At 43.1% G+C, this 22,388-nt stretch overlaps 2 protein-coding genes across 6 annotated transcripts in view; both read right to left on the reverse strand.

Moving 5' to 3' along the window:
- The window catches only part of JAML (junction adhesion molecule like), a 30,809-nt gene extending 26,458 nt beyond the window's left edge, over positions 1-4,351 (reverse strand). The window contains exon 1 of one of the 5 annotated variants that reach the window (XM_005653698.3): positions 2,035-4,351. The gene's annotated coding sequence lies outside the window, so the exon portion shown is untranslated. The other 4 variants (XM_005653697.3, XM_013977439.2, XM_013977441.1 and 1 more) reach the window with 4 other exon arrangements.
- MPZL3 (myelin protein zero like 3) overlaps positions 3,071-22,388 on the reverse strand; it is a 28,187-nt gene continuing 8,869 nt past the window's right edge. The window contains exons 2-6 of the mRNA XM_003129905.4: positions 19,745-19,911; positions 15,183-15,393; positions 12,953-13,118; positions 11,425-11,488; positions 3,071-5,965 (exon numbers count right to left, since the gene is read on the reverse strand). Of these exons, the coding sequence (XP_003129953.1) occupies positions 5,939-5,965; positions 11,425-11,488; positions 12,953-13,118; positions 15,183-15,393; positions 19,745-19,911 (635 nt within the window). The 3' untranslated portion in view covers positions 3,071-5,938. The remainder of the gene's footprint in view (positions 5,966-11,424; positions 11,489-12,952; positions 13,119-15,182; positions 15,394-19,744; positions 19,912-22,388) is intronic.

Consider the following 22,388-nt stretch of genomic DNA (forward strand, 5'->3'; position numbering starts at 1 on the left):
CAGAGCTGTAGCCACCGGCCTATGCCAGAGCCACAGCAACTCGGGATCCGAGCCGCGTCTGCAAGCTACACCACAGCTCACGGCAACGCTGGATCCTTAACCCACTGAGCAAGGGCAGGGACCGAACCCGCAACCTCATGGTTCCTAGTCGGATTTGTTAACCACTGCGCCACGACGGGAACTCCACAACTAATTATCTATTTACTTATGTGCTTCTTCGATTCAAGTTTTTCTCTCTACCTTCATCCCCAAGACTATAAGCTTCATGAGGCCAAGAGCTGTGCCTATGGGCCAGTGCATCTCCAGCACCAGCACAGAGTAAGAGCACCAGGCAGGGAGCCCAGTCACCACCCATCAGATGAATTAACACCTAACAGGGCCAAGAACACTCTAGTCAAGTTCTAAGTTTTCCACTTAGTTGGCAAATATTTAGAAATTCCTACCATATAGATAGAAACTAGATAGATAGATAACATATTTTTTCAGAATTTTATTATTCAGATATACAATTCAGAAATCTATGAATCTCAGTGTAAAAATCTAACCAAAGCATTCATTAAAGGCACCTTAAGCATCTCGATAGATGCTAATTGAATTCTCAACTGAACTTGCTTCTTTTTCCAGATCCTGATTTACCAGCATGTTCTTGAGATAACTCTGTATAGTAAGTTATTTCACATGTTGACCAAATGTTTGGACCTGCACTTGTGGTTCTTTCACAATGTAACTCTTGACAAATATCTTCTATCATTCCTGGGGAGTTGTAACTACCGGGACCCCTTTTTCTATGATTAATAGTGTAGGGGAATTGTTGTCCTTGACATAATTATAACAGAAAAAAAAAATCTTAGAAAAGAAACTCATGACAATGAGACTACCACACAGGATGTGGATATGACCCTCAAATGCTACGATACTACAAGAGAGAATAAGGGAGAGGCGCTCTCTCTGAGTCAGGGTTTGCCCCTAGCAAGGACAAGCAACCCCTGAGCACACAGACAACTACACTGCCTTTCCTCACCCAGGCGGCCCGGTCCACCCGCAATGCTAGGTCCCCTCGAGTTATACATGGCTGTGTACCTCCAGGCTCTTGGATGTTTGCGGTATATGAGTCCCCATAATGAATCTTTTAAAATGCATCTTCATTTTTCCTTCCAAGTCCATTTAATACAAACTGGTAGGTTGCAAGGCTCCTTATAATACTGGCTAGGTTACACTGGTCAACCCTCTACCTGAAGGGGACCTTAGGAGTCATTACTCCTGCTGTCTTCTTTAGACCAGGTTACACCTGAACCATCCTACTTCAACTTTCCTGTGATCAGGACTATGGAGAGGGTATGCTAAGTAGGGACAACTGCCTAGCTCTCCTGAGAGATTTAAGTTCCTGACTCCTTAAGGTTAAATATTGGCCTGTCTAGGCTTGGGAGAAGAGAAACAGTTCAGGAAGAGTTCTGTGGCAAGTTCAAGGACAGCTAGTCACAGTTCCATCTAAAGCCACAGGCGAGCAACTTAAAAGCGAGAGCTTTGTCACCATCATCATCATTTACACTTTTATTAAGAGCAAACCTTACTCCTCTTTTTCTGAGGATCTTAACATAAGTTATTCTACGCTACAGAAAGGAAAACTGTACCTACCAGACTACCTTACGACAGTCCTCCGGCAGAGGCTGACAGTTTCATGATTATGGCCTCACAATCCAAAAGAGTTACCATTAAATGAAAACCTCCAGTACCAGCCCCCTTCCAAGGGAGAAAAGTTCAAGTCTACTGCTTAAGAAGTAGAAAACAAATGCTTACCTAAGATGAGGCGAAGCAATGCACTGAACCCTCCCACAGCTGCAGTTCCCCAAATCCGACTGAAGACACTTCTGTCTGTACAGAAGGTCAGACTCAGAACAAACCAGATGCGTGCATTCTGAGGTGGTTGCAGAGATACAAACAGGAACCTCTGAATCAAGGTTCTTGTTTCAGTCATCTGGCCTATTACCCAATTTTTATTTACACTCTCATCCTAAAATGAGGTAATAAATTCACCTTAGTGAGGAGAGCCTCATGTTCCAGACCCCTGCAGGTGTCATCTCCCCTCCCAGATTACAAACTCTCCTGGGGTGGGATCTTGAATGGTCCCAGGCAAACTCCCGCTGAGAAAGAAATCAGCCTCCTGTAAACAAAATACAATAAACTGCAGATTAACACAAAACGTTTTGCTCTGTATCTAAAATGTCACAGCCTCTCATTTTTTCCCCCTCTTATCACAGAGGGACAATAGAGCCAGGTAATCACCCAATCCCTACCACCAAAGATACACCTGCTCAGCCCTCCAACTCACCACCCTGACACAACGATTACGAGTCAATTTCCTCTGATGGCTGTGAGAGCAGAATTTCTAGAATACAAACAGCATTATATTCCCCCCAGAGAATCCCTCGGGCAACCTGGACATCCTAGAAAAGGACTCAAAGCTTCTATACTTCAAGGTATCATTTGCTTTGAAGTCACCACTTCAAAATAAGTGTTCTCAGGGGTTCCCTGGTGGCTCAGCAGCTTAAGGATCCAGCATTGTCACTGCTGTGGTTCAAGCCGCAGCTGTGGTGCGGATTCCATCCCTGGTCCGGGCACTTCCACATGCCATGGGCACAGCCAAAAAAAAAGGGTTCAGTGCACATGGCTTCAACCTTACCTGCACTGGCTTGACTTACACATGGGCAGACATTTTGGGGGGAACCTGTCCTGTATCATTTGAAAAGTTGTTGAATGCTTGCTCTTCTCCAGGACAATGTTGCATGGTTCTTAAGACTTGGTGGGCTGGTAAGACAGCAATTGAGTAAATACTTCCATCATGGCCTATTTCAAGCCACCAACAGGTTAACAACTAGCTTGCAAAATCCCTAAAAATTTAACTATCAGCTCCTATGGTGTGAGCTGGCTCCAGCATACCCCTGAATCTATGCAGGTTCTCACTGGTGTACAATTCAGAGATGAATGTTTGCTTGATGCTGAAAATCACGAGCCACCCCATTTCTGTTTAACAAGACAGCTCTCATCTCATATGTAGATATACACCAAAAAGTAGCCAGAAAGTGCAAAGAAGTTTATTAATTATGATGCGGTAAAGATCTCAAGAGTTACAATGTCTGTGCACATGACCCAGTAGTGCATACCCTGTTACAAAAACAAACAAGTAAACAAAAAGTGCACTGAAATGCAGCACTTAGAGTCCAACACTGAAGTCTAAGGGTGGAGCCGCCTTTTCTGGTAGCAAAGTTTTAAACTGTGCAATTAAATGAGAGTCTTGGTCCACACCTCCTCGGTCTTCTTACAGCTCCCCTTTTGGAACCATAAATGAGTGACACACAAGAACATTCTGATTCAGGATTTCGGCTGCCAGAATTTTTTCTAAACAAGAATATGCAACATTCTTTCATGAAGCACCAGAGCCCCGTCAGAGCTGAAGAAAACTAAGATGTTCCCCCAAGAAGCTTGAGGTTAACAGGCCACATGGGAAACGCAAAAGAATTTTCTAAGTTCACATTTGGTAACAGAATTAAGAGCTCAATGCATAAAACTCATAAGGCAATGTAACCACAAGTAAAGACCTCAGCAGTCAAAGAAAAATTCTGAAAGGTTTTTAACCCCCTCTGAAGCTTTCAGAATTCAATTCCCTTTCTAGACAAGGGTGGTCTCCATACAGTGTAATAAGAACTCATGGAGCAGCACAAAGGAAAAAGAGAGAGCAGCACCTTAGAGATATTAAAACAGCAAGTTTAAAATAACACTTTATTTTCCTTCCATCCAAACACTGCATTATGCCCCTTTGGAGGAAAAAAGCTGTCACCCAGACCCCAACATAATGGATGAAGAAGGAAACTGACAGCAAGCAGCCTTGAGACTGTGATACAATTACAAAGCCATGGAGCAGACTAAATGATCAATTCACTCTCCTACTGTGAAACACTCTATCATTCAGTCATTTAAAAAGGAAGGAAAGGATTGGTTCAAACCCTGATCAAGGCTAAAAATAATATAACCAAGCATTCTCGCAGCACCATTTATCTAAAGTGATAAATACGTCCCACTGGATTAATCCTCAGACATGCCTGAAAGGAAATTACAAGAAAACCTAGCCGAAACTGGTTTTCCATTTAATGGGATGTGGGGTTCCTGTAATATTGTCTCTTTCTCAGATAAATGAAGACCCGCAAAAAGTCTACCTCACAATTGGATCTCTGTCTTCAAATGTCCTAAAACCCAAATTATTCACTCAAACTGTCTTCCTTTTTGTGTTGAGGTATCAGATTATCTCACTAGATTGGCCCCAGACAACCACATGCTGAATAAGTTGCCCAAGACTATGAGATTTAACCACTGGAAAGTAAACTGTTGATCTTTTTTTTTTTTCCTTTTTTTTCTTATTACTCAATGAATTTATCACACCTGTAGTTGTACAATGATCATCACAATCCAATAAACTGCCAATCTTGCCTTTGCCTCTTCTTCCTTATGTGACCAGAGGTAAATCACAACATCTAGTAACTAACCAGACTCTCTAATCAATGGACTAGGTTAACAAAAGAGGCCTGGTGAAATCTATGAAACAGAACTAATAACTCAAATTTTAAAAACATATCTTGGCAAAAAAATATAAAAGTGATTTTTTTTTTTTTTGCAGCATATAGTATATTATGCTAAAATAGGGAAACGTCTTGAGCTACCTACCAAAGAATCGTGGGATGGGACTAGCCTGTTGAAAAATCGAAGATAGGAGAGGATAATTTTTGTCTCTCAGAATTAAGAAGCGAATGTTAACATGCTATTATAGAGGACTACACAGCCAGCCTTTCTGATGTGTCATACATATTTCTTAATGGCTTACAGAAAATCCCACGTAAATTAAAATTGGAAATAGGCTGCTGCAGGAAGGAATGGGGGAAGCTGACAGGAGGGATCAAGAGAACTGAAGGAGGAAGCATAGGTTATTCACACCCTCACTTCCTTATCTCAAATATTGCGTAAATACCTTAGTGGCACAATAAGAAATCAAACAAGTTTTGAAGAATGCCATAGGTTAAATGGTGATTTCATTGCAAATAACTGATAAAATGGTCTATGCATTCCCACTAAAAACTTTTTGAAGAGTTTTTCTTGCCTCTGATCTGAAAAGTCAAGAAGGAAACCATACATCAGTCAGTTGTGAGAAAGCAAAATAACAAATTACACCTCATAAGACAAAAGAAAGGAATCCTTCTACCTTGTCATTTCTCTCCTTGATTGCAAATTAACAACACTTTCTTTAATACTTTAAAAACACAAAGTAAACCACGGAGTCCTGATCCTACCAACTCTAAAAAAGTTGGAGTTATGCATTCCAAGCCACCCAAACACAACTGATGATAATTAAACCAATGAGTATATGCTGTATGCTAACTCACAGCTGAAAATGTTCACAGAGCAAAAAAAACAGAGAATACTTATCCTAAACAAACATGTTGCCTGGGGGCACATCAGAAAGCTCAAGCTCCATTTCATTAAGTGTGCGCACGTGTGTGTGTGTGTTTACACACATACATATTATTGGCATCAACAGTATGGCCAACATCTAGGATTCTCCTTCAAAAAACTGGAAGAAAACATGTGATACATTCAAGAACAAAAGCATAATAAAAAGTATCTTTCTATTCAGGAAAAGAATACCTTCATTCAGTTAAAGTTATTAAAAGGGGGTAGTTATGAGTCTCTTCTGAGAGTTTCTGAATAGTTTATAAATACAAAAAGAACATTTTTGCAATAAATAAATGGTTTCTAAAGTCTTTACTGATGACTTCCAGAATCCTCCACCACTACTGTCCAGGCTGGCTCCACATCTCTGAGGCTTTAGCTGCCAGTGAAACAGGACATTGGCTGTTGCTAGGTGACTCTTCTTGTATCACGTAGACTTTCATCAGTATGTCTCTTCATAGTCTGAATCCTGGAGGGGAAAGAGCAGTAGTTGTGGTAATGCCACAGTTAGAATTCTGGCAAAGACTACATGTTAGGGCCCCCCAAATGGAACCTGGCTAGGGGGGTGACATCAACAGTGAAATGTCACTGACTCAACCCACCTAAATTCCCAAGAAGTATCTCAGGACCTCATTAAAACTGGTATCTATTGGACTAATTTCTACTTCAAAACCCTAAGGGCTCCCATTTCCTTGGCAAATATATTTTTTTAAAAACCTCAGTACATAGGAAAAAGTGCCTGTCTGCAGCAAAAAGTGCGGGACTCTGGTTAGGAGTTTAGGCTGAGGAGTCAATCTACCTCTGGATTCTAGTCCCAGCTCTGCCCCTTGCTGGCTGTGTGACCTTGAGTAAAGTTATTTAACTTCTTTAAACCTCTGTTTCCATCACTGTGCCTGGCACTTTATAAGGGCTCTTTCAAGATTAGATACTATCACTATTATTCTTATTTTTATTATTCAAACTTGCATTCATTACTTCTACCCTCAAGTGGGCCATTAGTACTAATTTGGTACCACAGTCCACATTTCTCTCGTCCGTTCATTCTCTCCTCCTAGATGACTATTTTCATACCTTTCTCCAAATCGCTAACACCTTCTGCTCACTTCCTTCTCAGCTGATGACCTTGCTTTTCTCCCATGACGGGGAACAGAGGAATAGTCAGGAGGGAACTTCCCCCGATGCCCATCATCATATGTACCCACCCATCTGCATCTGGGCCCTCCACCTGGCCTGCCTTACTCTTCTTATGGATACATTCTCACTGCCTTTGTCTAAAGCCAACATCTCCACTGGTGCACTAGATCCTGAAGTCACTCCAGGAATCCTCTTCTCCTGCAGCATCAATGTTTCCTTTTCCAGTGGATCACTCCCATCAGCATACAAATGTATTATAATGCCTCCCGTCTTAAAAAGAAAAGCAACTCTTGACACATCTCTCTACCTACTGCCCTATTGCTCAGCATTCCCCCACAGCAAAACTCCTTGAAAGCATTGCTTATACCCACTCTCACCAATACATCTGTCCGTATTCTTTCTCCACCCCTACCTAGGTCAGGCTTTCATCTCCACTGTTCCACTGAAGCTGCTTTTGCCAAGACCACCAAGGACCTCCATGTTACCAGATCATCCAACAATCAGCTCTGGTTCTCACTCTAACTGACCTGACTCGAGAACAACTGACACAGTTAATCACTTTCTTTTTCTTGAGATGTACCTTCTTCACTTGACTCCCAGGATATTGAACTCACCAGGTTTCCTCCCACCTCACTGGACATTGCTTCTCAGCTTCCATTGCTAATTCCTCCTCACCTCCCTGTCTGTCAGCCTCTGAGCGCTCCAGAGCTCAATCCTTTGAGTTCCCCTCTGTCTACACTCATTTCCCTGGTATATCTCTTCCAGTCTCTATGTGCTAAGGATGCCTAAATTTACATCTCCAGTCTAGACCTCTCTTCCAAACTCCATCCTATATAACCAATTGCTGACTCCATATCTCCACTCAGATATTTAATAAGTACTTCAAATTTAATATACCCAAACCCAGCTCCTGATCTTCCCCCTAAAACTTTTTCTACCCACAGACTTGTACACATTAGAAAATGGCAACTTCTACTAGTTGCTCAAATCAAGATTTTTTTTTTTTTTTTTAGGGCCGCACCCGAGGCATATGGAGATTCCCAGACTTGGGGTCATATCAGAGCTTTAGCCACTGGCCTACACCACAGCCACAGCAACACCAGATCCAAGCTGAGTCTGCGACCTATACCACAGCTCACAGCAACACCGGATCCTTAACCCACAGAGCGAGGCCAGGGATTGAACCTGCGTCCTCATGGATGCTAGTCAGATTCATTTCCGCTGAGCCACGACAGGAACTCCAAGAACTTTGAGATTATCCTTAACTCCTCTCATTCTTTCATATACACATGCAACCCATTAGAAAATCCTTCTGACTTTACCTACCAACTATAACCAGAAAACAACCACTTCTCACCATCTTCACCTCCACCACTCTGGTCCAAGTAAACACCATATTCCCTCACCTACATTACTACTAAAGTCTCCTTTGTTTGTTCGGGTTTTGTTTTTTGTTTTGTTTTTTTTTTTTTTTTGTCTTTTTAGGGCCGCACCCAAGGCATATGGGGGTTCCCAGGCTAGGGGTCTAATTAGAACTGTTGCTGCCAGCCTACACCAGGGCCACATCAATGCCAGATCCGAGCCACATCTGCGACCCACACCACAGCTCACAGCAACGCCAGATCCTTAACCCACTGAGCGAGGCTAGGGATCGAACCCGAAACCTCATGGTTCCTGGTTGGATTCGTTTCCGCTGCACCACAACGGGAACTCCATTGCTAAAGTCTCCTAACTGAGCTCTATTTCTCACATGGTCCCTTACCACCTATTCTTAACACAGAAGCCTTCAGAATGATCCTTTTAAAACATATAACAGTTCATAGTGTTCTTCCCTCAAAAACCTCCAGTGGATTCTATTTCATTAAGAATAGAAGTCTAGGAGTTCTCGTCATGGCTCAGTGGTTAACAAATCCGACTAGGAACCTCGAGGTTGTAGGTTCAATCCCTGGCCTTGCTCAGTGGGTTAAGGATCCAGCATTGCCGTGAGCTGTGGTGTGGATCGCAGACGTGGCTCAGATCCCGCGTTGCTGTGGCTCCATATGCCGCGGGAGTGGCCCAAGCAATGGCAAAAAAGACCAAAAAAAAAAAAAAAGAATAAAAGCCTAGGGAGTACACATTGTGGCTCAGCAGGTGAAGAATCCTACTAATATCCATGAAGACACAGGTTCAATCCCTGGCCTGGCTCAGTGGGTTAAAGATCCAGTGTTGCCCTGAGCTGTGGTGTAGGTCACAGACACAGCTTGGATCCGGTGTTGCTGTGGCTGTAGTGTAGGCCATCAGCTGCAGCTCCAATTCGACCCCTAGCCTGAGAACTTCCATATGCCACAGATGCAGCCCTAAAAAGTAAAACAAAACAAAACAAAAGTTTAGGTCATTACAATCACTACAATGTTCTATCAGATATGACATTACCCTCTGAAGAAATACTACTCTTTGCCTTGCTCATTTCACTTCTGCCACACTGGCCTCTGTGCTGTTCCTTGAACATACCAATCACGGCCACTCCCCAGGAGTCTTCACACCCACAGTTTCCTCTGCCTGGAATGCTCCATGCTAGCCATATCTCTTGCTTCTACTTTTAGGTGTTTGCTCAAATGTCATTTCAGTGACTATGTCCCCAAACATTCTATCAGCATCATACCTCCTTATCCAGCCAGGCGGTCCCCCTTTCCTATTTTATTTTTCCTCTATAGCATAAGCATAGGCACTATCTGATATTCGACATATTTTATTAATTTTAAAAAGATTTAGTTAGTTATTGTTTGTACCTCAATTTAAGAGGTGACTTTTTTTTTAGGGCCACGCCTACAGCATATGGAGGGTCCCAGACTAGGGGTGGAATTGGAGCAGCGGCCGCCAGGCTATACCACAGCCACAGCAAGGACAGATCTGAGCCACGTCTGTGACCTACACCATAGCTCATGGCAACGCCAGATCCTAACCCAATGAGTGAGGCCAGGAATTGAACCCACATCCTCACCGATACTAGTTGGGTTTGTTAACCACTGAGCCATGACAGGAACTCTAAGAAGTGACATTTCAACTGTGTCTTGAAGGATGAGAGTTTCCTAAGCAGGAAAAAAAATGTAATTTCTTTGAGGGCAGGGATTTTTAGCCAGTTTTGTTCATTGCTGTTTCCTAAGTACCTAAAATTGTAGCTAGCACATGTCAGATACATGTTCAAAGAATAAATGTTGAATAAATCATTATCTTAAATGTGGACCATAATCTTGTGGACATTAGCTTATTTTGTTATCAAAACATTCAAACCCAGGGAGTTCCCGTCGTGGCGCAGTGGTTAACGAATCCAACTAGGAACCATGAGGTTGCGGGTTCGGTCCCTGCCCTTGCTCAGTGGGTTAACGATCCGGTGTTGCCGTGAGCTGTGGTGTAGGTAGCAGACTCGGCTCGGATCCCGCGTTGCTGTGGCTCTGGTATAGACCGGTGGCTACAGCTCCGATTCGACCCCTAGCCTGGGAACCTCCATATGCCGCAGGAGCGGCCCAAAGAAATAGCAAAAAGACAAAAAAAAAAAAAAAAAAAAAGAAGAAAAAAGACAAAAAAAAAAAAACATTCAAACCCAAAGGCTGGAATTAGACCCTATCCATTGGCACGAGCAACCTTTCTCTCAGTGTACCTGCTACCCTCAAGTACACGCGAGAAAGAGGAAAAGGAGGGCTGTGATGAGTAAGTGGGCTGTGGTCATCGGGCCAAGTGCTGAGCTTGGCGGTAAAGTACAAAGAAAGCTCAAGTTTCAACCCTTCCATGACAGGTATGCTTCATGTGAGATCATCAGTTGCTTTTGACCTGTCTCCAACTGTACCACATCACAGCATCTCTCCTCCTCCTAGGATCCTGGGACAGCCACTTAAGCCTACCAGTCACAGCAGTGCTCAAAGGGTGAAGGATGACAGCTTTTTGAAATTCAAATAAAAACTCAAGCCTTTGGAGTTCCCGTCGTGGTGCAGTGGTTAACGAATCCGACTAGGAACCATGAGGTTGCGGGTTTGGTCTCTGCCCTTGCTCAGTGGGTTAAGGATCCGGCGTTGTCGTGAGCTGTGGTGTAGGTAGCAGACACAGCTCGGATCCCGCGTTGCTGTGGCTCTGGTGTAGGCCGTTGGCTACAGCTCCAATTTGACCCCTAGCCTGGGAACCTCCATATGCCGTGGGAGCAGCCCAAGAAATAGCTAAAAAAAAAAACCTCAAGCCTTCCAACATGGGTATTTCTTACTGACAAGGCCAGCAAGTCACCTAAAAGTTTATATCACTCTAATTCCCTGGATAAAACTAAGGACACCATTCTGTGCTCATGAGATAGAAAATAAAATAGTTGTTTGGGAGTTCCTGTTGTGGCTCAGTGGGTTACTAACCCAAGTAATAGCATGAGGATGTGGGTTCAATCCCTGCCCTTGCTCAGTGGGTCGGGGATCCGACGTTGCCATGAGCTATGATGTAGGTCACAGATGCGGCTTGGATCCCACAGTGTTGCTGTGACTGTGGCATAGGCCGGCAGCTGCAGCTCTGATTCAACCCCTAGCCTGGGAACTTCCATATGCCGTGGGTACAGTCCCAAAAAGCAAAAGAAAAGAAAGAAAGAAAAGGAATGAAAGAAAAGAAAAGAATTGTTACAATTGGTAAGCGTCTCCTGAGACCAAAATGCTTTGGGGAAAGACTTTCATACTTTGCTTTAGACCTACCTGCATATCCTCTGCTGCTTCTGAGGGCAAAGGATCCCTTTAATTAAGCAGGAAAATGAAACATGAACAGTGAACAGCAGAAATGGCCTGGGCTTACCAGACACTCAGCACAGCGGACACAAAGCTTCATCATGCAGTTGTTCTCCTCCTCTTGGTCAGTACTATAGAAAGAGGACAAGTCAAATCCTAACAATCACGATCCTCGGTAGAGCAGAGCACTGAAGTCAGGTCTGGTTTTAAATTCCAGTTCTGCCACTTACTAGCAGGGTGGCTGGGAAAATTACGTAAGCTCCAGGAGCCCGTTTCCTCATCTAAAATGCCGATGTTACCAGCTACACTCAAGGGAGAGGGGTTAGGTGTAAATGCAAAATAAGCACGTGGCAAACATGTACCACAGTGCTTGGCACATAGTAAGTGCTCAATAATTAGGAGCTACTCACAGTCCTCCATTTAGACATGTACTGAGCCCCAACCATGTCCGAGGCATTGGGCTGAGCTGGGGGGATAAAGACATAAATAAAACAGGCCCCTGAAGAGCGCACAATTTCATGGGGCGAGAGACCTGTTAAAAACATAGCAAGTATGTTACGATAGAAGGTGATAATGTCTCCTAGAGCTAAGGTCAAACCTGTGTGGCCGCAAAGAGGACAGAGTGATTGGTTTTCCCTGCAAGCCTCAGGGAAACTCAAGAGGAGCAGGCATTTCAACAGTGTCTTGGAAGGTAGGAGAGAGTTTTCCAGGCACAGAGGGAAGAGGTGAGGGGATTCCAGGTGAGAGAAAAACATACTGAAAAAAGTTTTAAAGATGTAAATGAGAGTATGTTTGCAGAAGGAAACAGCTCTCTGTAGCCGAAATGTGGAATAAACAAGAAATGGCAGGAAAAAATGTGACTTAGGGATAGATCATAAGGGGTCTTGTGACACAAATAGGCATTTTAGTATTTTTACCAAGCGTTCTTTGCCTTTTGTGGCGGGCGGGGGGCAATAAATTCCTTGAAAGGGGCTTCCTCATTCCCATTAAATAAATGTGCACATGTGCACACAGAGAAAGATTTTCGACTTCTCTTCCTAGGTAAGAGTCTCTGATAGAAACAATGGAGGATCAACAGGTTTTATTGCAGATCAACAAAAGTAGACTTTTGTTACTTTTTTTTAGTGGATTTGTTCTTAGGAAAAATACTAGATCACACCTGCTCACTGGCAAATGCTTTTGATAACCACAATCCAGTCAGCTGAACAAGAACAGATCTCACTTATTCCAACTGTTTTGCCCTCCAGGGCTGTTCAGGCATTTCTATCAGGAGACATCAGCTCTGTGCCAAAACAAGGAAAAGGGAAAAATAACTGAATTGTTGGAATTTCTTGTCCATTTTGAAGGAATAAGAGATTCACTTCAGAATTTATATTCAGAAGCATAGCACTGTATAATCTCATCTCTAAAACAAGAGCCTAGGACCATATTATCAGCCCCTTCATCTCTCTCCAAATTAATATCCACAAGTTTTCCCTTTCAGGAGAACTAAATTAGGCCTGGAAGAAGGAAGGCAAGGATGCAAGGGTCTGGGTAGTGTCCACAAAGCAGGGCTCTGAAGAGGGCTGACTGCTCAGGGCTGCGGCTGGACTTACTCATCTGAAACTTCAATAGATGACTTCTTATAGCCAGACTTGCTCCTCTTCTTCAGTCCCGCAGACTTCCTCGCCATTCTCACCAGCAGCAGAACCACCACCACAGCTGAGGGAATGAAGACGAGGATGGAAAGAAGAGCCACAGAGGAGAGCATGGTGCCAAAACCTAGAGCAAGAAAAAGAGAGGGACAGGCGAAGTGCTTCCTTTGACATGAAACAGGGTTTACTTTTGCTCTTGAATTTCTTCTGATTGCAAAAGGAATGAATTCGTTGTAGAAGGAGTAGAAAGTACACAAAAGTACAAAGAAGAATCAAAATTGACTCATAATCCCACTACCGAGGATCAACATAATATCTACCTGTTCTGTCTTCTTTCTAGGAGCATGTGGGTGTGAGTGTCAACATAGGGAGGAGACTATTTCTCAGAAGTATGGATCATAATTCTCCATACTATTTCTAACCTCCTTTTTATTATATAATAAATATTTTCCATAAATATCCCTTCCAGGTAGGGGGGGCTTTTTTAATGGCTGCATAGTAATCTACCATATTGAATAATTTGTTCAATCAATCTTCTAATGCTGGACCTTCAAATTGTTTCTAAATCTTTGAATCCATGAGTTATACAATGATAATCATCCTTGTACATAAAGATTCATATTTAGCTCTATTTTTCAAAATAAATGTTTAATGGAATTACTGGATCAAAGAGTAATTTTAAGGTATCTGATTTATACTACACCAAACTGTCTTCCAGAAAAATTACACCAGTTTCTACTCCTACCAGCAGTATGAACACATCCACGTCTTTGAAATTTATGAGTTGTCTTTTAAAAAATAAAGAAAAAGAAAGAGAAAAGGAAGACAGACATACAGAAAGATTTGAGAAATGACAAGGAATCTATAATGAAGCATAATGCAGTTCTATATCTTTATAAATCTTCAGTTCAAGTTCCCTGGTGGCCTAGTGGGTAAGGATCTGGCATTGTCACTGCTATGGCACAAGTCTGATCCCTAGCCTGGGAATTTCTGCATGCCTAGGCTAGGTGCAGCCAACGATCAATCAATCAGTCAATCTTTGGTTCAAATCCAAATAAAGACTTTAATGACCACTCAACAGTCACCACAGAATAAGATAGAAAAAAAATCAGTCTTTAACCCATTCCCCTCATATTTCACATTAAAAGGAACTAGCCACTCTTTGCAACATAAAAGAAATATGTTGTGCGAGTTCCCTTGTAATGCAGCAGGTTAAGGATCCATCATTGTCACTGCATCAGCTTGGGTCACTGCTGTGGCACAAGTTCAATCCCTTGCCCAGGAACTTCCATATACTGCAGGTGCAGCCAAAAAAAAGAAATGTACTGCCTCCATCTTTAGAGGAGGTACTCTTTCAAGACACAGGCAAGCACATGGTCTCAAAACTGAGAGTATGAATGTAATAGGGAAACCAGAACAATTTCTATTTCACATAGATAGCAACCTCCATTTATTTACGGTTTTGCCATACATTCCACAAGACCTCCTTTTATTTTATTTTATTTTTACTTATTTATTTATTTTTGCTTTTTAGGGCTACACCTGTGGCATATGGAGGTTTCCAGGCTAGGGGTCAAATTACAGCTGCAGTTGCCAGCTACACCACAGCCAGAGCAATGCAGGATCCAAGCCACATCTGTAATCTACATCACAGCTCATGGCAACACCAGATCCTTTAACCCACTGAGCAAGGCCAAGGATCAAACATGCATCCTCATGGATACTGGTCAGGTTCATTATCTCTGAGCCACAACGGGAACTCTAAGACTTCCTTTTAAAATGTAAAAAGATAATGGAGAAACTATAATGATATTTGAAAAAAAAAATTCAACTTGCAAAATAAAGATAAAAAATTCAGGAGTTCCTGCTGTGGTGCAGTGGGTTAATGATCCAGTTTGTCTCTGTGGAGGCACTGGTTCAATCCCAGCCCAGTGCAGCAGGTTAAGGATCCAGCTGTGGTGTAGGTCACAGCTCCAGCTTAGATTTGATCCCTGGCCTGGGAATGTCCACATGCCTCGGGTGTGGCCAAAAAAGAAAAAAATTCATCCTCATAGACAATTCACGATGGCGGAATATTCCAATGACCAACCAGGTTACAAAGATAGGCAGCCTTGCTTATTCCTATCTCCCCACAAACCACCACAGTAGTCCCAGAGCCCTCACTACAGAAGGTTGGGGGCAGTTAGCTTACCCCTTTCTGTGACTGTTAACTCTGTCACTGGAATATTATGGTGCACGTCTGGGGGATTCTTCACAGCACAGCTGAATGTCCCATTGTCCTTTATAGTAGGGTTCTTTATGCTTATGGATGCATCCCCTTTGTATACATCTCCAACCCAGGAAATTCGATCCCGAAATGTGCCCGATGTGGTTGGGTACTGGAAAGACTGATAATGAAAAATCTGAGAAAGCAACACCACAAGAAAAAATTAATTTGGAAAATGTAATGAAAATGTAGAGCTAAGTAGGTTGAAAGTAAAATACAAGTGTATAATGAGTTTTCTGAGTTGGCCAATTTATTTATTTATTTATTGTCTCTTTGCCTTTTCTAGGGCTGCTCCCACGGCATATGTAGGTTCCCAGGCTAGGGGTCCAATTGGAGCTACAGCTGCCATCCTACACCAGAGCCACAGCAACTCGAGATCCGAGCCTCGTCTGCAACCTATACCACAGCTCACAGCAACGCTGAATCCTTAACCCACTGAGCAAGGCCAGGGATCGAACCCACAACCTCATGGTTCCTAGTCGGATTTGGTAACCACTGAGCCATGATGGGAATTCCTTTTTTTTTTTTTTTTTTTTTTTGTCTTTTGTCTTTTGTCTTTTTAGGCCCTCACTCTTGGCATATGGAGATTCCCAGGCTAGGGGTCTAATCAGAGCTGTAGCCACCAGCCTACATACACCACAGCCACAGCAACAGTGGTTCCAAGCCAAGTCTGCAACCTACACCACAGCTCACAGCAATGCCGGATCCTTAACCCATTGAGTGAGGCCAGGGATCAAACTCGCAACTTCATGGTTCCTAGTTGGATTCGTTTCTGCTGTGCCACTATGGTAACTCCCAGTTGGACAATTTTTTAAATTTTATTTATTTATCTATTTGCTTTTTAGAGCCACACCTGCAGTATATGGAGGCTAGGGGTTGAAACCAAGCTATAGCTACCGGCCTACACCACAGGCACAGTAACACCAGATCCCTGACCCACTAAGGGAGACCAGGGATCGAACCCACATCCTCATAGATACTAGTCGGATTCATTTCCACTGCACCACAAGGGTAACTCCTGGACAATTTTTTTTATGCATTGCTTACTTCCATCTTATGGATTAAAAGACACGTTAATAAAACTTATCAAGAAAAAAAAAAGCCTGATGAAAGAATCCCAGGATCTTAAACCTCTTCTAAAATCTCCCTCAAGTCCTAATGTAGCAGTTCTCAACCAGGGACAATTCTGAACTCCAGGAGACATTCAGCAATCTCTGGAGATGTCTTTAGTCATCACAGCTGGGGTGAGTGCTACTGGCATCTGGTGGGTAGAGCCCAGGGACATTGCTCAAAATCCTGCAGTTCATAGGAGAGCCCCCCACAGCAAAGAATTGTTTGGCTCAAAATGCCAACAGTGCCAAAGTTGAGAAACCCTATTCTAAAGTGGCTTCTAATATTCATATAGTATTTTATTTTTTCCATTTTTTAAAGTTTTATTGAAGTACTGCTGATTGACAGTGTTGTCATGTAGTACTTTATAGTGTACACACAATTTCTACACATTTACTCATTTGAGCATCACAACAAAAATGAACCACACGTGGGGCAGGTAGAAGGGGAGGCAAGGCCAAAAATGAACAGTCAAATGAGTTGCTCAAAGACACATGCCTAATCGGTGGGAAAGGACAGATTTTTTTGTTTCTTCTCAAAATCACCAGGAGGATAAAATATAAGCTTTCTCTCAGGTTATGTATTTGGGCGATTGATAAAAACCCCAAGTCAGATGTATGATTGGTACTCAGTGAATGCACGCCGAATTAAAACAATACTGCTTCGGAGTTCCCATCGTGGCACAGCAGAAGTGAATCTGACTAGGAACCATAAGGTTGCAGGTTGGATCCCTGGCCTCACTCAGTGGGTTAAGGATCTGGCGTTGCCGTGAGCTCTGGTGTTGGTTGCAGATGCGGCTCAGATCTGGCATTGCTGTGGCTGTGGCATAGGCCGGCAGCTGTAGCTCTGATTCAACGTCTAGCCTGGGAACCTCCATATGCCACGTGTGTGGCCCTCAAAAGACAAAAGACAAAAAATAAAAACTACTGCTTCACTCTGGTGGTTGGCTACTTCACCACCAAAAGCACCTAATCACATCTGGTGGCACGCTGGACAGGCACTACAATACAATACGACCTCTCTCTCTTACGCAAGATTCAAGTCTTTCTTCTTTCTTACTTGATATCTCCCCACTTAGGAACCCAGGCTCTTACAAACACTGAGTTGCCCAATTTTGAAGAACAACTTCCTAGAGAAGATGCTGAATCACTTACTGGTTCATTTGTTCGTGCATTCATTTGAAAACTATTTACCATACACCTACTCCAGGCAGGGGACTGTGTTCATCAAAATGGTGCAGTGGGAGCCAATCAGGCACAGGCCCTGCTCTCATGGAATTTACTGTCTAGTGGGAAATGCAGATATGAATAAATAATAAAGTGCGTAATACATGTTTCAAATAGGGAGTTAAAGAATGCCTATCACTGATTGTCAGCATAAATATAAAAGCATTTAAAACTCCTTACTGACAAAACAAAGCCTGTTGTGAATTGTCAAGATTAATTCAACCTAGAAGTTCCAAGTTAAATTAGTGGTACTCAAATCCTGCTGTTAGTTTGACAGAAGTCTGACTGACAAAACATAACTGCAACACAGTGTTAAGTGACTTTAAGGATCCACTGATAGCAGCTTGGGTGAGTCTGCTGATTTCCTGACTAGCCTCACAGAGAACTGCCGTTTGCATTTGAGGTTTCTGCCCTGCAAAGATCCCCATTGTTTGCTCTGTCCTACTTTTGGCCAAGGAAGAAGAGCCATATAAAGCCAACGATAGTTTCCTGACCACTCAAAACAAAGTGACCTATTTTAAGTCTAAAAAAAAGGGATGGTGAATACAGCTAGCTTCCCTCGCTGGAGCTGCCTCCAATAGGACAACTGGAGCTCGTACTGTATCTGCTGGGAGGTACTACGTGGCATTCAATAATGGCTCCTAAAAGAAAGTCCAAAGCTTATACTGTAAAATCAAAGAGAAAGTACTTCTAATGAAGGAAACAGGACAAACGAATGAAGATACTTTCAAAACTACAAACTTGGAGTTCCTGCCGTGGCTCAACGCTAATGAACCTGACTAGCATCCATGAGGACCACAGTTCAATCCCTGGCCTTGCTGAGTGGGTTAAGGATCTGGCGTTGCCATGAGCTATAGCGTAGATTGCAGACACAGCTCATTTCTGGCGTGGCTGTGGCTGTGGCTGTGGCTGTGGTGTAGGCTGGCAGCTGTAGCTCTGATTCAACACCTAGCCTGGGAACTTACATGTGCTGTGGTGTGGCCCTTTCTTTCTTTCTTTCTTTCTTTTTTTGTCGATGCCCATGGCATGCAGACATTCCTGGACTAGGGATTGAACCTGCACCACAGAGGCAATCCAAGCCACTGCAATGACAACACCGGATCCTTAACCCACTGGGCCACAACAGAATTCCAACATTCACATTCCTGATAAAATGTATCCTGACCTAGGATAATGATAGCCTTTCATACAGAGAAAGGGTTTTTTTAATAGCATTGCAATCTTCAATTAGACATCCACAATGGGATTTGAGCCATAAACATGTTTTATATGTGTGATTAAAATATATTGCTTCTAATATTGCAAGACCATCTGTCACCAACAGCATCTGTCATCAACATAAGGTGCCACCATTTCCTTCAAAGGGAGCTATATAAATCAATGCAGATGTTTATACACTGGGAGAAGACGCCAAGATAAATCTACAGAGTACCGAAATACAAACAGATACACCCACTGAGACAACTTCACATGACGGAAATAAGCAGCTTTAGGAGAAAAGATGTCTGTGACTGGGAACTCTAGAATTTTTCTATTCAGTAGCCCTGGAGGTACCCCTTTTAGTACATCAACTCAAGCTACAAGCCAAGAAAAAGAAACAACAAAGGGGAAACAAAATTAAACCACATTTCCTCCGAGTTTCTGACTTTTTTTTTCCTATAGCTTATCTTCAAGATTCTTACATAGAAGAAAAAGTCCTAGGTGACCAAGGGAATGTCACATAGGGTAGGAGCTCATCTCCTTCTATTTATTTTATTTTATTTTATTGTCTTTTTTGTCTTTTGAGGGCAACACCCACAGAATATGGAGGTTCCCAGGCTAGGGGTCTAATCGGAGCTGTAGCCGCTGGCCTCCGCCACAGCCACAGCAACACCAGATCCAAGCCACGTCTGCCACCTACACCACAGCTCACAGCAACACCAGATCCTTAACCCACTGAGTGAGGCCAGGGATCAAACCCACAACCTCATGGTTTCTAGTCGGATTCATTTCCACTGCGCCTTGACAGGAACTCCTCCTTCTATTTGTTAGAAGCTCATCATCCATTCTAAGAAGAGAAGGCCTAAGGTGTGACTGTGACTTAGGATAAAAGGATTCCAGAGCCATTGACCCTGAAGGCTCAAAGATACATCCTTAAAGACACACACTTACTGATTCTGTGCGACTGCTGCTGGGAGGTCGATATGTCCAGTCTATGGTGAGTTTGTCAGTGATGGATGAACTTGACTTGAAGGTGCATTTCAACTTGATACTTTCTCCAACATAACCCTGGACATGGGCATCTGCTTTAATCTCCAGGGAAAGGACGATGTAAACACCTAGTCAAAGCAAGCCCAAACATTCAAAATGTGTTCATTTGGGTGGAACATATAGATATGAGTGAACAATATAGAGACACTGTTTATCATTTTTAGAGTTCTCATCAGAAAACCATACCAGGGAGTTCCTGTCGTGGCACAGCAGAAATGATTCCAACTAGTATCCGTGAGGATATGGGTTCGATCCCTGGCCTTGCTCAGTGGGTTAAGGATCTGGCATTGCCATGAGCTGTGGTGTAGGTTGCAGACATGGCTTGGACCCTGCGTTGCTGTCGATGTGGTGTAGGCTGGCAGCTGTAGCTCCAATTTGACCCCCCCTAGCCTGGGAACTTCCATACGGCACATCTGCACCTGTGGCCCTAAAAAAAAAAAAAAGGACAAGAAAGCCATAGCAATAAATATCGTCTCAGGCCCAAAAGGATAAGGAGCAGATATCTGCATTAATCAAAGGTGGCAATTTTGTTATTTTACAACATTAAATCATAGAATGAATATTTTGGTAAAATGTTTAAACCTGGTCACACCAGCATTCTTCCAAATACAGACTCAAATTAATCACAACCAGGTAGATCAGCCCACAGCCGGCTAAAAAGCAACACTGCCCACTCCCCTGACATTTTACCCTCTGGCAATACAGCAGCTATTGTGTGGGCTGAGGGATTTATCCCAAGCACAGTTTGTAGCCGGAAACTATCACTACTTTAACCACCAGCAAAATAAGAATAAGAAGTCAGAATAGGAATTTTTTCAAAGAATTTTATAAATTTACCCCAAGGTTCTATCCAGTTTCATTTTGTTTTTCCCTTTCTTAAAGCTGGCTAATGATTCACACATTCATTAAAAGTAAACCATGGAGGGAGTTCCCATTGTGGCACAAAGAAAACAAATCTGACAAGTATCCATGAGGATGCAGATTCGATCACTGGCCTTGCTCAGCGGGTTAAGGATCCAAAGTTGCTGTGAGCTGTGGTGTAGGTCGAAGACATGGCTCGGATCCCATATTGCTGTGGCTGTGGTGTGGGCTGGCAGCTACAGCTCCGATTTGACCCCTAGCCTGGGAACTTCCAGGTGCCACAAGTGTGGCCCTAAAAAAAAGCAAAAAAAAAAAAAAAAAAAAGTAAACCATAGGGAGGGAAAAAAATGATTAAATTTGCAACCTAATGCGTTGTATATGTAAAAATAAAATATCATTTTAAGCCCTCTGGAGACTTCCTCTTTCCAAAACTACCTCATATGTCCAAATTTGACACCCCATCTCCCTGAAAAAAGTTGGCACTTTCTTCTGACCAAGCCCCTCTGCTTTCATAGAACAGTGAGTAGAAATTTACCTTCCCCCAGGAAGCCATTTTTTAGGAAGGTAAGCCACCAGCACTTTGCTTTTCCTTCTCCACCACAATCAGCCATGATTCATCTGGCAGGCCAAAGGCAGAGCAGCAAGCTTTCAGAAAAAGAACAAACCCACACACCATCCTCTGCTTGAGGCAGGAGGAAAATCCCAACTCTGCCACTTGCTGATTCTGTGGTCCTCACAAGTTTACTTGATTTCTTCCATTTCTCATTCTGTTAGCAATGATCATAATAACACTTACCTTAGAAGCTCACTGTGAGGAATAAATGAATTAAAACATGTGCCATGTGGAGTTCCTGTCGTGGCACAGTGGTAACGAATCCGATTAGTATCCATGAGGATGCAGGTTCAATCCCTGGCCTTGCTCAGTAGGTTGGTGTTGCCCACAGGCATTGCTGTGGCTGGGGTGTAGGCCAGCAGCTGTAACTCCAATTTGACCCCTAGCCTGGGAATTTCCATATGCCTCGTGTGTGGCCCTAAATAAAACCAAAAAAACAAAAAAAATGTGCCACACTAAGAAGCCTATCTACCCCGGAATAAGTGCTGGATACATGTTGGGCAGCTTCATCATCATTATTACCACCTCTTTAGTTCTGCCCATACTTTCTCAATCTTTCCCATCACAGACATATTTATGAGTCACCAATTCCATGACCTTTACCTCTGCTGCTTTGAATCATGTTTCTTGCTCCTCTCTAGACAATCTGGTCTGTTTACATTCTTCTTAAAAGAAGGAGACCAAGACTAGGCTCACAGCTCTACTAAGAAGCTGACCCGCCCCAAAGATGAGGCTTACTTCTGGTTCATCCAAAACATCCTCCCTGACTTTGCCATGCTACACGTGTCGTTCCTGTGCCTTTGCACATGCTGTTCCTCTGCCTGGAAAGCCTTCATCCCTCAACCCCGCCTCTCTCTGAAGGTCTCACTCCTGACCCACCCTTCTCATGACTCCAGAAGCAGCTCTAAAAGCTAAAAGGCAGGGAGTTCCTGTGGTAGCTCAGTGGTTAACAAATCCAACTAGGAACCATGAGGTTGAGGGTTCGATCCCTGGCCTCGCTCACTGGGTTAAGGATCTGGCGTTGCCTTGAGCTGTGGTGTAGGTTGCAGACGCAGCTGGAATCCCACATTG

The sequence above is a fragment of the Sus scrofa genome, chromosome 9 (assembly GCF_000003025.6).
Source record: "Sus scrofa isolate TJ Tabasco breed Duroc chromosome 9, Sscrofa11.1, whole genome shotgun sequence".
NCBI classification, from domain to species: domain Eukaryota; kingdom Metazoa; phylum Chordata; class Mammalia; order Artiodactyla; family Suidae; genus Sus; species Sus scrofa.